We start from the raw sequence: 17,333 nt of genomic DNA, 5'->3' as shown, positions 1-17,333 counted from the left end.
CTCCTGTAGGGCCAGATTCTGAAATTCTGCTGTCAAGAGGAAAATTGCTGCAATAAAGGATGGATTTGAAGCGTAGATGATTGTAAGAGATGAGAAGTATGGATGGTAGAAGATGGAAGTGAATCGGGATAGTTGTGGCTTCGCACCATGGTAGTCAGCTGATGCAGGACATGAAATTCAAATATGATGTGCAACATTTTCAGGCTTTAGATCACACTAGTTTTAGAGACAATCACACAAAAATTCCACATCCCACATAACGTCAAGCACTCAACAAGGGGAATCTATGCGGGTTTAGGCCTACACATACTAGAGATGGACCAAGTAAAATTATAGACCAAACAATGCTCAAAGGAGAGTAAATTCATCCAAACATGCACAGAAATATTTTCCCAATTCAAGGGATTCATAGGTTCAATTCGGGGAACCCTAGGGGTTATAGAAAAGGGATAGAAATTGGGGATTTAGGACAATCTAGGGTTAGGGTTAGGAAAATCAGGTGAGAGAGGAATAAAAGAGAGGAGAGAGAGAACCTGTAACCAACCCGCGCATGTGGACAACAAGTTGGGCCTAATGCACGTGCGCTGATGGCTGGCCGCACGTGTGGGACCCACGAACCCAAAAAACGCCCCCTTGGGTCTGGTCGGCCAGAGCTGAGCTTTAAAACCTCCAAGTTTCAAGTCGATCCGATGTACGGTCTGGGCATGGTGCTTCGCTGAAGTTTCAGCCCTCCTGCAGGGCCAGATTCTGGAATTCTGCTAAAGAGAGGAAAGTTGCTGTAATAAAGGACAGATTTGTAGTGCTGATGATTGTGGGAGATGAGAAGGGTGGATGGTAGAAGATGGGAGCGAATCAGGATAGATGTGGCTTTGTACCACGGTAGTTAACCCTTCGCACCCAATTAGGTTTCCATAACTCGGAAATGAGTAGGAAAACACAACAATTTTTATTAATCTTTATTAAGAAAAAAACCTACAAGGGATGCTTATTTATAAGAAAACCCTATTCCCCAAACTCGCGCCATGTGCACAACCTATTACTTGGCAATTAAGTAAACCAAAATAAAAACTAATTACATAAATCTAAACTGTCCATGATATTCTAAATAACATTAATAAGCAAAACCTAAAATATGAGATTAATCAGACTAGCATGCCACGATCATGAGATCCCATGATGAGCTTTACTTGACTACCAGGCCCACTTCAACGAACCAAAACTCAAGTCTTCTAACTAGGAGGCCCTTCCTGGATGTTGTCATCAATCCAGATCGATGGTGGGGCCCTCCTTGCATAGGGGGGGCGTTCATGTGCGCGAGATGTCCTCATCAATTCTCCTCGGCTACGAAGGTTTCGCCACTGGCGAAACAAAACTCCTGAACCGGTTCGAGATGTAAGGATAAAGTCTCTGAAGCTCCTCCTCAGCGAGCCACGTACTATCTGAAGCTGGACGTGACTTCCACTTGACCAAGAACTTCCGAAACCCGCCGTCCGACGTAGATATTATCTGATTGTCCAGTATATCCTCTATTTCCTCTTTAGGTGTGGGAATGGTAGGTATGGGAGGTAGAGGCTGAGAAAATGGGTCGGGAAGGGTAGGTATGAGATGTAGGAGCTGAGAAAATGTGTCGGGAAGGGTGGGTATGAGACTTAGAAGCTGGGAAGATGGGTCGGGAGGGGTAGGTATGGGACGTAGAGGTTGGGAATATGGGTCGGGAGGGGGCCATGGATCAAGGGAAAGGTCTGGGGAATCAGGATGGTTAGGCGATAGGTTTGATAATGCATCAGTGGTCCTCTGAAATGCAACTAGATCTTCGGCATTGAATGAGGAATTAATTCCCATGGAATGTGAAAGATCTACCACATACGCATCAAGACTGTTTCGTTTTATAATTGTGAATGGTCCAGCGCTACACGTGTGTAATTTACGAATGGCTCCCTGAGGGTACCACTTTGTCTTGATGCGGACCATCACAGAGTCCCTTACATTGAATTCCTTGAAACGTTTATGTTGGTCTGCAGAAAGTGTGTAATGTTCATTACTAGTCATGATCTTCTGCCTGATTTCGTGATGCCATGAATGAATGCGATGCGCAAAAGACTCTGCAGACTCTGACGGCTTATGTGATAGTGACATAGGAACAATCAATAAGTTTCCCAAGTTTATAATCAGTAACGACTTCACAAGGACTTAAACTTTTGGACCTATCGACAGAACTATTAAATGCAAACTCGACTATAAGTAGTATGATGTCCCGCGTCCTGGTGTGTTGTATATCCCTCATAAGGGAAAACTCATCCTGTAGATCATCAGGAAAGATATCACGAAACTCATCCATTACCGGAATGGCCTTAGTGGGTAACTCTACACTAGTCTCTTGACCACCTGCCTAAGATTGGACATCTTTCCCAATGGTCGGGTTTGTCCTGGCGCAGGTCTCCAGTTGGGTAATGCGCACATCAAGTGGGTTAAAGCATTGGTCTATATGTTGTTCCCAACACTTACCCAATGACTCAAACTGTTGGGACAGCTTGTTTAGTGACTCTTGCAATTGTTTCATGTTTAGTGTAGGGTGCAAACCAAAACACGACATGTACGTGTGGGCATACGACTGTTAACTCCACCTAAGGACTTTCTACTACGATTATATGCAACTAAACGGGACTAAATGATCCTATGAGACTCTATATGAGGGAAACTATGCAGTGCTACCAAAATTCAGCAATATAGTTGTAAAAATATAAGAAACCAAGTGAGAGAACACTGAAAGAGATGAGAGAGAGAACCTTTAACAAACCCGTGCATATGGACAGCAGGTTGGGCCTGACGCACGTGCGCTGATGGCTGGCCGCACGTGTGTGGGGCCCACGAACCCAAAACGCCCTCTTGGGTCTGGTCGGCCAGGGTTGAGCTTCAAAACCTCCAAGTTTCAAGTTGATCCGATGTACGGTCTGGGTGTGGTGCTCCATTGAAGTTTCAGTCCTCCTGCAGGGCTAGATTCTAGAATTCTACTAAAGAGAGGAAAGTTGCTACAATAAAGGACAGATTTGTAGCGCAGATGATTGTGGGGGATGAGAAGGGTGGATGGTAGAAGATGGGAGCGAATTGGAATAGGTGTGGCTTCTCACTACGGTAGTTAGCTCTTCAAAGAAAGGAGGGCTTCGCACCCAATTAGGTTTTCATAACTCGAAAAGGAGTAGAAAAACACAACAATTTTTATTAATCTTCATTAAGAAAAAAGCCTATGAGGGGTGCTTATTTATAAGAAAATCCTATACCCCAAACTCGTGCCATGTGCACAACCTATTACTTAGTGATGAAGTAAACTAAAATAAAAACTAATTAAAGAAATCTAAACTGTCCATGATATTCTAAATAACATTAATAAGCAAAACTTAAAATATGAGATTAATCAGACTAGCGGGTCACGATCATGAGATCCCATGATGGGCTTTACTTGACTACCGGGCACACTCCAACGAACCAAAACTTAGTCTTCTAACTAGGAGGCCCTCCCCGGATGTCGTTATTGATCTAGATCGATGGTGGGACCCTTCTTGCGTACATACGAACCAAAACTCAGTCTTCTAACCGGGGGGGTGCATGCGTGCGAGATGTCCCCATCATCAGCCCTTTGAGGAAGGAAAGGTTTCACACCCAATTGAATTTCCACAATTCAGAGGCTCAGAGGAGTAGAAAAATGCACGAATTTTTATTAATCTTCAATGAGGAAAAAAACTTACAAGAGATGCCTATTTATAAGAAAACCCTATACCTTAAAACTCGCGCCATGTGCGCAAGCTATTACTTGACGATGAAGTAATAAAAAATAACAACTAATCAAAGTAATCTAAACCGTCCATGATACTCTCAATAACAATAATAAGCAAAACCTAAAATACGAGATTAATTAGACTAGTGGGCCACGATCATGAGAACCCATGGTGGGCTTTTCATGGCTATCGGGCCTACTCCAACAAACCAAAAAGCAGTCCTCTAACTAGGAGGCCCTCCCTGGACGTCGTCATTGATCTCGATGGATGGTGGGGTCCTCCTCCTCCTTGCGTACATGCGTAGGGGGGGTGTGCGTGTGCGCGTGATGTCCCCATCAACTGAGGTCTCAGGAAAGAATGGGAACTTGGCTCATGGGGATGTTGGATTATGTTATTATTCTTATATGTAAGGGTTGTTTTTAGTAATACTGGCCATTATTCTATTAAGGGCAATAATTTATGGTTTCTATGTGTGAGGGTAGTTTAGTAATACTTGTTTTTGGTGCTACATATGCTCTTGTTATGATTTGACACAAGTGGTGTGACTTCATGAAATTTACTTGCATCTTCATCTTGGTTCTTATTTTCAGAGTTTTCTTCATCAAAATTCATAGATACATGCTCAGAAATTGTGGTTCATTTTCAAGCCTTGCCTCGTGCAAATATATTCTTCAACCTTTGTTGCCTAGTCAAATATCCTTCGTATGGTATACCTATAGTTGTCAAAATCCTAGGGTTTACAATTTAAAACTCTTATCTTAAGAAAAATAATTTGAATCCCACTGAATCCCTTTTTGGATGAATCGTAGCATGATTCTACAATTTACTATTTGAATTCCGATTTAGGATTCAAATTATACTAGTTCTCTTCTTTTTTACAAATTTATTTGGCTTCCATTTTATTTTTTTAATTGTCAGGGGCTATAAGAATCTTTTAATATGGGTCATTTGTTTTATTTTATTCTTTATAAGAGATCAAATGATGGATCCTGTCCTTAACATTAAATAGTTGAGCTTCTTTTGATGATTTCTTACCTCTTAACGAGTAGAGATACCAAATTGATCCATCCCTTCTCTGGAATGTTATTATGGACAGTTGATGTTCACTTATATGTATTGTGATAAAGGTGGTTAGGATTTGACTTCAACTTAAAGGTGGTTAGGATTTGACTTCAAATATCCTTCGTATGGTATACGTCAACTTAGAGACAAGTGAGTTCCCAATTACTATAGGCTTGTAGTAGGGGTCGCCCGTACCTTTTTGCATTGGCTATGGATGAGTTAATGAGGAATTTATAGGAAGAGATCCCATTGTGTCTGTTGTTTGTTGGTGGCATAATTTTGACTAAGAAGATGAGGGAGGGAGTAGACACAAGGCTATTTTTATGGAGGGATGCTTTAGAATTAGTTAAGATTGTTGACCTGACAACTTTTGATATATTGGGTCGATAATTCATGAGTGGAGAGATTGAGAAGCATGTTGCCCATAGAAGTCAAGCTAGATGGAAGAAATGGAGATGTTCCTCTGGTGTTTCATGTGATCATTGTGTACCAAACTGAAGGGGAAATTTTGTTGGATATCTTTAAGACCAACATTGCTTTATGGGATAAAATGTTGGGCAGTTAAGGAACAACATGTTCATAGGATGATTATAGTTGTAATGATGATGTTCAGATAGATGAGTGGCAAGATGAGGAAGGCTAGAATTAGAAATGAATGCATTTAATAGAGCTTAGTAGTAGCACCAATAGGTAATAAAATGAGGGAAAATAGACTTAGATGGTTTGCTTATGTGCAATGGAGACCAGGAACTACATCAATTAGGAGCAAGTAGGTTTAAATTGAAGGCTCTAAAAGGGCAAAGGAAGGGCTAAAAGGACGTGGGTGGAGGTAGTAAGAAAATTGTTGATGACCTATGTTCTAATCGAAGTTATGGCCCTTGATAGAGTGGAATGGTGGAGCAAGATTTGTGTTGCTGACCCTAATTAGTTGGGACAATGCTTAGATGCTGCTCCTGATGTTCTAGAGTTAAAATTGCATTCTTCTACGGTTTTATTATGTGATTTAAAACTCAATGGTCTATTTAATTTTAAAATGATAATGAATTAATTATTAGAGGATTTTTATTTTTTTATTTTTTTATATTTTATTTCAGGGTCTCATTAGGAACTCACACTTTGTGACTTTGACTTTAAAACATGACAATTTTTATTTTTATTTTATTTTATGTTTGATGGGATCATTATTTTGAAGTACATCAAGTTGCTGACAATACATTTTAGTTTTAAGTCAATGCAAATTATATAATTAATCTATAAGGGACTTTAAATTGATGATTTGGCACAGTTTTGAAAAGCAATTTTTGTTTTTTTTAGCCTTAGAGTTTAGACATTTTGGAAAACTTTCTTAGACTTCTACTCATCTCATTTTTTGATGATTTCACTCTTTATTTTGTAGTAAAGATTTTCATCTTATAGGTAATGACTTTATCAAAACCTTTTAACTAATGAAATGACTTCATATAGCTTGATTTTATTAAAATGATGTCAAACAATGTGTAGTAATTTATTCTACATACAGATTATGACGGGGAATGATAGAATAATGAATATATGATCATATCCTATTTCTTTTTAGATTTTATGAATAATATTTAGATATTTTTTCTATATTTTTCTGGTAAAAGATTATAAAGTCTTACGATTTTACGATTTGCAATTTACAATTTACTTTTTTCAGTTCTTTTGAGATTTTTATGATCCAATTCATCTTTCAGAATGTTTAGAAAGATTCAAAAGGGAAGGAAAAATGGGTGGAGAGAGTGGGAGTTCATACCACTCTCTTCTTATATATGTTTATATTTCGCAGACATTAAAATAAAAGATCAACTACTGTCACAGTAATAAAAAGACTACTACCGTTACAAAAAGAATAAGTCAAACACATCAAAATACTAGAACTACTACATTCTCTACCACTATAGTGAAGGATGGATGTTCCTAAGTTTGGAGACGCATGTTTACATGTTGGAGTACTCTGTTTGCGTATGTTTCTTTTTTCCTTCTTTCTTTCTTTTTATTTATTTGACCTAACACATTTGATGAAAATTGATGTTATTGAAAACAAGTTCCACTATTGCTTACAGTTTATCTTCTTTCAAGTAGGCTTTGGAAAGATGTGAGTATTGGCGATTATCAGATCAAAAGGGCAAACCACCTGGGGTTCTTGGATGGTGGCCCTCACGTGCCGTTACATTTATAGAGAATCATGATACTGGTTCTACTCAGGTTTGTACTGCCTTTCATTCATGCTTCAATAAATGTTTCCTCTACGTATTTTGTTCAGGCCTTTGTACCAGTTGCAATGGATTGTCTTCATAGTATTCCTTTTCTAACTGGGATGGATTACAAAACACTATTCTATTTAATTTAGCATATTTTATCTCTCTTGTTAATGCATGGCCATAACTATCCTTTCTCACAATGTTTGTTCAGATGCTGATTTTTCAGTTCTTTTTTATTTTCTGTTAAATTATATCATTTGGCCACCAGTTACATTACTCATATTTACTACTAGCGCTTTCTAGTTAGAAAATAGATTAGCAAATAATCTGATTTCTTGTGAGAAGTCCTGTCAGCACAAGATTTCCATCATTTTTATTTTATTTTTTTAAATTTTTAAATTTTTAAAATTTAATTTTTTTTTTTGTTTTGGTTCTTTTGGGTATTTCGCTATTTTCTGGTCGGAGATGCAAGTTACCAAGAGTGGCCTCTCATGTATAATCACAGTCGCCTGCACTTAAAATTTGTTACAAGTTTCTGAAATGACCTTGTACCCTGTGAAAGAGAAGTTGCCTTGGTTTTCATCCTGGTGGCTTCATCATTTTAGTTGGTGTTCTTCTTTTGGAATTCCGGTATTTTCACTTGCATTCATGCTTCAGTTGATGAAAGTACTTTTAAAATGTTTTGAATACGTATGAAGCTTCTTTATTTCACATCTCTGTAAAAAGCACTTTAAATACCTTCATTTTAATAAAGAGTTCCATTTTTAGAAGGAGAAATACAACCATTGACAATATATTTGTAAAGTGTGAAGGTAGGTGACAAAAACCCAATCTGAACTTGCAGTTCACACTCAGACAGCTGCAGCCCTTAAACAGTGTGGAAGTGTACCTCTGAAGAAAAATTAAGGTTCCGATCACTTGTCTCAGATTATGGAAACACTCTAAGAACTTCAAATTCATTCCAATTTGCACTCAGGGTTTAGGAAATAAAAGGGGCGGCAAGTAATGAATTAAAGAAGAAAAAGGATAAGCTGTGGAATCTCACCACAAGGAAAAGGAGAGGAGTCCCACCTCTTGGGGAAATTTCACTTGCAGGAACTCAATAGATGTTTCATATTTCAATTGAAAATTGTCAGTTAATCAATGCATATGACGTGGCTTGGTACGATTAGCAAATCTCGAATGAGAAATGCTTTGTAGATGATTTATATAACTATTTTTTGCAAATTCAACATGAGGTAGAATGAGATCTCTAGTAAAAACCCTATCTTCAACAAAATACCAAATTCCTAAGGCTGCGTTTACGAGCTCTAACTATCTACATGTCTGTGCATAATAAGCACTTGACTTCAAACGAGTTCCCATCTTGGCCAACAAAGTTTTCTAGAAGAAACTGCCCAATTTCTGAGCCTGGTTGGATACAATAGCCTTTGGGATTCCCTGTAGCTTGACTTCTTGGAAACATTGGTAGCTATATGTGAAGTACCAAATGTCTTGGTTTGTCAAATAAAATGACCCATTTAATAAAACCCTTGGATGCCTTTGGCATTGCGTTGCTCACTCGAACAAACTATATTTCATGCACTCTGTATTCGTGAGTGTTTTCCCTATCAGCCGATACATCGGCTGAGCCTGGTATTATCAGTGTTGCAGTAGGTGCCTAAAACAAAGCATCAAGGCAATTATAAAATTTGCTTGTATCACATTGTATAGAAGGTCAAAATTGGGAAAAAGAAGAGGGATCGAGGGTTCAATGCACAACACCACTGGCAGTGACTATGGGCCTAGAAGTAATGCGAATAGAGGAGTTGCCGTCATCTCAAATATAGGGCAGGACTGCTAAGGTGTTGTCTAAGCGAAGATGGAAGATGAAGAGAGTGTCGATGGCATAGGATATGAAGAGAGTTAAAAGGCTTTCAACGGAAATTGCAAGGCTAGTGGGGGTAACTTTTGGGAATAATCCAAAAGATTATGTTGCTTTGTTCGAGTTTGTGGAAAGGGGTTGCCAAAATACGGTGCTGGCACAGAGGGAGTCATACTTACGTATCAGCAGGGAGACAGAAGGATGGGAAGGGGAGAAAGACTTTGCGGATTATTGATTGCAGAGGTTAATCTATAATTGGGAATATTGGGTCTAGCTGGTTGAATTATGAAGCTGGTAAGTTGGAATGTTATGGGCCTGGGTTGCTCCCAAAAAGGTTACAAATCAGGTATTTATGTTCAAAATATAAAGCACAATTGGTTTCTTTCTAAGAAACTAAGATGCAGAGTATATAAAAAGAAGAGTGGTGGATTCGCAATGGAAAGGTGTCGTTAAATCATGTGAGGCCTTGGATGCAGAAGGAAATTCAGGGGTATTTAGTAATTTGGAATTCGAATTTATGGGGCTTAGAAGAATGGGAAGGGGCAGTTTTCTTTATCATTACTGTTGCAAGATAAGGCTTCTGGGTTCAGATGGATTATATCGGTTGTCTATTGTCTAAATAAGGCACATTGCAGGAATCAGCTGTGGGCGGAGTTGGATGAATGTTGTAAAAAAAAAAAATGGTCCTTCCCATGGTGCGTGGGAGGCGACTTGCAATGTTGTTCGATTCCCGTTAGAAAATTCAAATGGTGGCAGAATCAACCGAAGTGTGAAGGAATTTTCGGAATGGATCACAAGGAATGAATTTTTGGAATGGATCATGGGGTAGCTAGGGAAGAAGATTTCAAAGTGGAGGATTGTTAATCTTGACGGGGGGAGGATGTTATTTGGACCCCCTCAACCCATGTAGAAGAAATCTCTTTGACGAAGAATGTGAAGACTTGATTAATCTTCTTGAGGTGCTAGCCAAGTCTTATCCATCTCCCTCAAGTTCCGACTTGTTCAGAAGGTTGAAAGACAAATCGGGTATGTTTTCTGTGAAATCTTTTTATCGGGTGCTTATCGACAATGAGGCAAGTGTAGGGATTTCTCTGACGGCTTATGTTTGGTGTTATGGTGCTCTGTTGAAGGTGGCGGCGTTTGGATGGCTTGTTGGTATGAATAAGGTGTTTAACGTTAGACAATCTTTCAAAGAGAAATATGATTCTACCGAATGTATGTTTTCTTTGTTTTAGGGATGCAAAGCCAGTGAATCATCTTTTTATTCATTGTCCTTTTGCTAGAGAGGTGTGGTGCCACTTCTTTCAACTTTTTGGATTGCTCTCGATGTTTCCGAGTTCGATAGATTCATTTCTCTTATCATGGCATGGAGAGGATATAGGGATTCCAAGAAAAAGGATTTGGAGGTTGAGTTTGTTAGTGGGTTTATGGGTTCTATGGCTTGAAAGAAATGCTCGATATTTCAAAAACAAAGATGGGAAGGTGATAGATGTTTTCAAGAGGGACTGGGCTCCAGAGTGGGTTACCTTTGCTCTACTTACGGTGGGATGGGTGTAGTTTGTTTTTTTCAATGTATATTTTTTTTCTAGTGGTTGTGGCCCTTTAATGAAACTACCATTTTTTTTTTTTAAAGAGAAGAAGCTAGAAATGGATGAGGAGAATTAGGGTCCAAGGCAGTTTTGCTTTAAGGTGGCTTGGTTAGAAGTTGACGTATTTTCAAATTTGATAAAGGGGTGGTGAAAGTCCTTTCCGGACCAAGGGGGAGCGGGCTTTAATCTCTTTCAGAAGCTAAAGAAGTTAAAGTGCAAGATAAATGGGTGGGAAAGGAAGTCCTGAGAAGTAGGGAGGAGGAAACAATGAATATATTGAGTGAGATTCAAAAGCTAGATGTTAAAGAAGAGTCGGTAGGCTTGTCGGAAGAGGAGAGGGTACGGAGGGAGATTCATTCGGCTAAATACATTGCAATAATGAGGGAGACTTGAAAATGGAGACAACGATTAAGAGCTTTATTTCTTAAAGAGGGCGATAAAAACACAATTTTTTTCATGCTATGGCTAGTGTAAGAGCAAGGGTTAACATAATCAAATCAGTGATGGTTGGGGAAGAAAGGATGGAAGGGATGCAAAAAGTTTGTGTGGCAATAGTAGACTTCTATAAGAAGTTACTAACAAGGGAAGCTTGGATTTGGCCCAAGATAATATGCCTTTTGACTCTATTTCGTTGGAGGTGGTGGAATCTCTTGAAAAAGCATTTTCTAACGAAGAAATAGTGTATGTAGTTGAGGAGTAGGGTGGAGAAAAGGTGCCAGGTCTTGATGGGTTTCCGATACTTTCCTATCAGATATTCTGGAAATTGGTTAAAGGCGAGGTAATCGGTTTTATTAATGAATTTTATGTAACAGGTTCCTTGCCCTTGGAGTCTAGGGCTACGTTCATTGCATTAATCCCAAAAAAGGAAGTTGCAGAAAGCTTGAAGGATTTCAAACCGACAAGTCTATTAGGAGGTCCATACAAAATTCTGTCAAAGCTGTTAGCCACAAGATTCAAAGTGGCTATTGGTGGAGTCATCTCAAAATCTCAAGGGGCCTTCGTAACGGGTGGACAAATTGCGGACAATGCTTTAGTGGCACATGAGATAATAGATGTATGTAGTAGAGGTGGAGGGAAAGGACTGGTATGTAAGTTGGATGTAGATAAAGCATACGATCATGTTGATTGTTATATATATATATATATATATATATATATATATATATATATATATATATATATATTATATGTTGGGTCGACTGGGGAGTGGAATCAGATGGCAATCATGGATATGAGAGTGTATGGCATCGCCAAAATTCTCCATTCTGGTAAATGGCTCTTCGAATAGATTTTTCCCTCCATCTAGGGGGTTGCAATGGGGGGTTCATATCTCTTCGTGGTTGTAATGGAAGTGTTCAGCAAGATAGAGAGAGGGGTTGTAGAGGATCTCGTGACAGGCTTTAGAATAGATAACTTCAATTTTCAAATAACATAATTGCAATATGCAGATGACCCGTTACTGTTATGTTGAGCTGATGAAGAGATGGTGGATAACTTGCGAATGATTGTAGTCTACTTTGAAGTTGTCTGATTTAAAGATAAATATTGGCAAAAGTGAGTTATTGGGGGTTGGAATTTCGAGGGCTGAGGTGTTGTCATTTGCGAGGTTATTTAGGTGTAAGGAAGGTTCCTTTCCAACAACATATCTTGGTTACCATTGTGTATTAGTAAGCCTTCCAAATGGGGTTGGGATAGAGTCATTGAAAGATTCAACAATAAATTATCGCTATGGAGGAGCAGATATTTGTCATTAAGGGGAAGGATAACTCTTATTAAGGCGGCTATATCCAATCTTTCGATCTACTTTGTGTTACTTTTCAAATGTCCAAAGTCCATATCCGTTAGATTGGAAAGAATTAGGAGAGATTTCTTCTGGAAAGGTATGAAAGATAAGAAAAAGTTCCATCTCATGAAGTGGGAAGATTATGCCACTCGAAGAGTCAAGTAAGAGTGGGGCTAAGAAGTTTGGAGGTGGTGAATCAAGCCTTGTTAGGAAAATGGGCATGGAGATTTGGGGTGGAGGGGAGTTTATGGAGGGAGGTAGTTAGGAGGAAGGATGGCTTTGATTCTGGGGGTTGGTGGACGCAGTCTTCACCATTGTATAGATCTGCATACCTATGGAAAGTGGTAAACACAATTAAAAAATAAGGTATGAGAAGGGGTGGGTTTATCCTTAGGTAATGGGCAGAAGATTAGGTTTTTGGATGATATATGGGTGGGGGTGTTGGAGTTGATGCCGTAGAAAACCATCTGTGCCCTAATCCACTAGCCACGTGGAAGTGATTGGGCAGATATCAACCATTGATCATGGTGACTATGGGCTCTATATTGGACATGCGACACACCTTAGATTTAGTGTTGCTCTCATCTTATTCATTGGGTTTGTTGAGGACTGATTCCTCTGGTAGTCCTTGGGAACTTGAGATTGGACATGACAACCATTGACTTAGGAGAATCATGGTCCATGGATCTCAATACCCTGTTAGACCATGACCGTCACATGTGCGTTGGACACACTTGTGGGCATCAATTCATGAAATGTTTGGTCATCTTGTGTGAGGGGACTGACTTGGGTTAGGATGGACAGTCTCCACCATTGGGAACTGACTTGGTGTCGGTTTATGCTTTCCCCTCACCCTACACAAGAGTGTGAGTGTGCCATGAACAAAGGATCTAGGTTCAGATCTTTGGTCACTCACATAAGTGGATCGAGAGATCAAGTCAACAATCTAGGGGCCAAGTAAATAGGCTCAAAAGTTTGGTGATTATGTCTTTTGGTGGGTATATGGTCTATATGGGTAGAAAGGAATACTCGATGCTTCAGAAATCACGAGTGGCGGGTGGAGGGATTTTTCGGAAAGGTGAAAATGCTTGTGGTTGAGTGGGTTAAAGCCACAAAGGAGGTTGCTCTTTTTCTTGATAGTTGGGAAGAGTTGTAACTTGTAATTGCTTCCTTTGCCTTTTTTTTTTTCTTTTTTTTCTGTATATTTGTATATTTTCGCTGTGGCTTGGTTTTTTAATTGAATTGCAAAGATTTGAAATAAAAAAACGTAGTGGGGCCAACCATTCTGTTTTTTATTAGGTGACGTGTAACATGCACTATTGTGTTGGTTGTATATGTAGACAACATCATTGTCTGTGTTTTAAATATCGATGATATTGGCCGATATATCCCACGACATATGTTATATCCCACCCATGTGATATGAAACACACTAGTAATGCCGATATATCTCACTTGTTCAATTTGGTGAGCATTTTCAATTTTTGATCCCCCTTTTTTTTTGTTGAAATTATGTTAAATCCATGTCAAATTGTTACAAATTCATTGGTTCTTCATTTTTTGCATGAAAAATCATGGTGGTGGAGCTTTGATTTTGATATCCATTGGATCTTCATGTCCTCCTTGTTTTTTTTTTTTTTTCGAAAATTTCCTTCAATTAGCTGTCAATTGAGACTAATTTCGAAGTATTTAGGAGTATTCAACGCAAGGTATTCCGTAACGGTAACGGTGGCCGTAACGGCCACTATTGTTACCTTTACAATAAGGGGTATAACGGCCGTTACAGCCCCCGTAACGGCTGTTACGGTCTCCTTTTTTCCTATTGAAAAAAACCTGAAAAACCTGTATCGGCCCCGTAACAGGCTGTTACGGGTCCATTATAGCCTTTACGGGGGACGTAACGGGCCGTTACGGGGGCTGTAACGGCCTTTACGGGTCATTTTATCCGTAATGGCCTTTACGACCTTTACGACCCCATAATGTGTAACGGCTGCCACCGTTTCCTTTACGTAACGGCCTTTACCACCCCATAACGGCCTTTACGGCACACCATGATTCAACGAAATGATCATTACATACATTCTAATTTCGAAATTTGAGTGTAGGTGGTCCAATTTGGGCAAGATTGGGGAAATTTCAAAATTTCCCCAATTTCTCTGAAATTGCTTGCAATGTTGCACTCCAAACATGAAATCAAGCATGTATGAGGGCTGATCTATTGACTTGTTTAGTCCTTGTTAATTTTCAAAAACTAAATATCATTTTAATTTAAAAATATTAAAGTATATTTTTTTTCTTCGAAATTTCCCCTTAACCAATTGTCAATTGAGACTAATTTCGAAATATTTGGGAGTGTTTGATGAAATAATCATCACATATACTCTAAATGTTATGCATTCAATTTGAATATAGTTGTATTAGTTCAATGCAGTGTTTTAAATAGCTGTAGCATATAGCGTGGCGTTTGACCCTCTATAGTTTGTAGCGTAAGCTATACAATCCTTAATATTTTTAATTAAACTAATAGAAAATATGATAAAATTTACAAAATGCATAATTTCTATGAGTTCTTGACTACAGATCTAGATCATCAACCACTTATTTCCATGCCAAATCTCTTCCTCTCTCTCTCTCTTTCTCTTCCTTTAGACATCTCTAAGTGTGACTTGATTTATTTTTTTTTAATTTATTGAAATGCCATAAATTCATGATATAGACCACAATTTGGATGGTCTGGATTAGTTTGATGTAGTGCGATGTGTCATAGGTATAAGTCATCACCATTGAAAAATAGGTGTTAAACTAAAATTGAAAAAAGCACTTAAAAAAAGAGATTTCAGGTAGCGTATGCTATCCACGCTATGCTACATGCACCATAGCTTATGCTACATACCCTGTAGCTTACGCTACTTGCGTATGCTATGTAGCATTTTCGCTACGCTACGCTACTAAAAACACAGGTCAAACGGACAACACATAGCTTAGGACACTATACAAAGGAAATCTATTTTGTGCATTTCTTTTTTGAGATGTTAGGATTTAAAAGTGTGTATTAAGGTCTTGTCTAACAATCCCTGAAGTTTCATTGAAAAATTCAACCATTTCCCCAATGTTTCCCCATGTTTCCCAAAAAGTGCGATAAATTCATCGATACAAATGATATATTCCGTGCGATAACCGATACGTATTTGTATCCCAAGGGTGTGATACGTAACACGATACCGATATTTTGAACATTGATCATTGTCGCAGACAATGATAGCGCAGGTGTTGACTGGTCGAAGAAATTCTTATAGCAACATTTCTATACGAAAGACTTTCGTCTTCGATATTTTCCGGCATTGAGGTGGCTCGGTCCAAGGTAGGCATCGACTTGTCACAACAAAAATATATGATGGATTTATTGAATAGGACAAGTCTTCTAGGAGCCAAGCCTGTTGAAACTCCCATGGATACAAATAAGAAACTAGGTGTGGATTAGGGTGAATTAATTAATGATTTAGGAATATTGTTGGTTTGTGGGAAAAATAATTTATCAAACAATTACCCATTCAAGTGTTGATGCGGAATACAGAGCAATGGCCCACGTGACATGCGAGTTCATGTAGCTAAAAATGTTAACGGGCGAACTTGGTTTTATGGTCAAGGTTCCTATGAAGCTATACTATAATAATCAAGCAACCTGTTATATTTCTAATAACCCTATCTATCATGAGAGGACCAAGCAGATCGAAGTTGATTGCAACTTAATTTGGGAAAAAGTTGCAGCCAAGGAAATTTGCCTGTTGTTTGTCAAGTCCCAAGATCAACTAGTAGATATGTTTACGAAAGCTCCATGTCACTCAACTGGATCTCCTCTCTATCAAGCTGGGCATTCATGATATATGTGCTCAAGATTGAAGGGAAGTCTTATTATTATTATTATTGTTATTGTTATTGTTATTGTTATTGTTATTGTTGGAAAGCAAGCGAGCAATACTTTCTTACTGCTTACCCAGGGCAAAGCCTGAAAAGATACAACAAAAGGGGCGAGCCCCATAAGAGAAAAAGAAAAAAAGAAGCAACCCACACCCCGGGGCGCACGGGAGGAGTTAAAAACAAGAAAACAGACATAATGGGGAAGAAGAGAGAAAAGGAGAGTAGGAAAGGAGGAGGACGCACAGCCCGGGTCATGCATCACATCAAATCAGCTATCTCAACCTTAGTGATAAATCTGGATGGGTAATGCATATGGATATCAGACAATTTGGAGAGAATTGTCCGCAAGTGGTCAGAGATAACCCCGAGATAGGTACTGTAAGCAGAAGCGAAGGAGTGAATCCTCCGAGCAAACATGCGCATCTCCCAGGTTCCCTGCAGTTTGATCAATAGGAAGGTTAGGTATACCAATGAATAAAGTATGCAAGCACTTGTCCACAATTCCTTGGATGGTGCATTCGGAGAGGATTCCCCATGTAGGAGTTTCATTAGGAGTGTAGCAGATGAGCCCAACTCTATAGGCCAAAATCTCAGCATAGGCTATGGTCCAACTGGGGATAGGTCTAGGACGCCGAGTAACTGGGCGAATATGGGTTCTTAACACCGAGTAGGTAGTAGGAAAATCCCAGACAACAGAAATAGCGTTAGGAGCCTTTGTTGCAATAGAAGGCCCAAAGAGGAAGAGGACTCTGGCTCTCAGATCGCATATAATGGCCGGGAAAGCAAGCTTGTAAAGAGAGGTTGTGACGGGGTTGGTTGCACTTTCAACCAGGTGTGCAACAAATTGAGAAAAAAAAATCGGATGGTTGATGAATGTGATAAGAAGTTTATAATACAGATTTCTCTAAATCCAATTAGTAAACCTACAAGAAAAAAAATGATTAATGGATTCAATATCATGTTGGTAAAAAATACATATAGTATCATCAATAATAGTGAGGGAAGCAAGCAGGTCTTTAGTTTTAAACTTTCCATGGAAAACCATCCAGGCCACAATAGAGTGCCTCAGAACAAAACCAGAAAACCAAATGAGATCACACCAAGGCGGGTTTGGGGTAGCAA

At 39.0% G+C, this 17,333-nt stretch overlaps 1 protein-coding gene across 1 annotated transcript in view; it reads left to right on the top strand.

Annotated features, from left to right (window-relative positions):
* The window catches only part of LOC131248845 (alpha-amylase 3, chloroplastic), an 81,015-nt gene that overhangs the window by 28,391 nt on the left and 35,291 nt on the right, over positions 1 to 17,333 (top strand). The window contains exon 11 of the mRNA XM_058249321.1: positions 6,939 to 7,061. Coding sequence (XP_058105304.1) covers positions 6,939 to 7,061 — 123 coding nt within the window. The remainder of the gene's footprint in view (positions 1 to 6,938; positions 7,062 to 17,333) is intronic.

The sequence above is a fragment of the Magnolia sinica genome, chromosome 6, assembly GCF_029962835.1.
Source record: "Magnolia sinica isolate HGM2019 chromosome 6, MsV1, whole genome shotgun sequence".
Lineage (NCBI taxonomy): Eukaryota > Viridiplantae > Streptophyta > Magnoliopsida > Magnoliales > Magnoliaceae > Magnolia > Magnolia sinica.
Note: the sequence above shows the minus strand (reverse complement) of the source record. Positions and strands in the feature narration are given on the sequence as shown.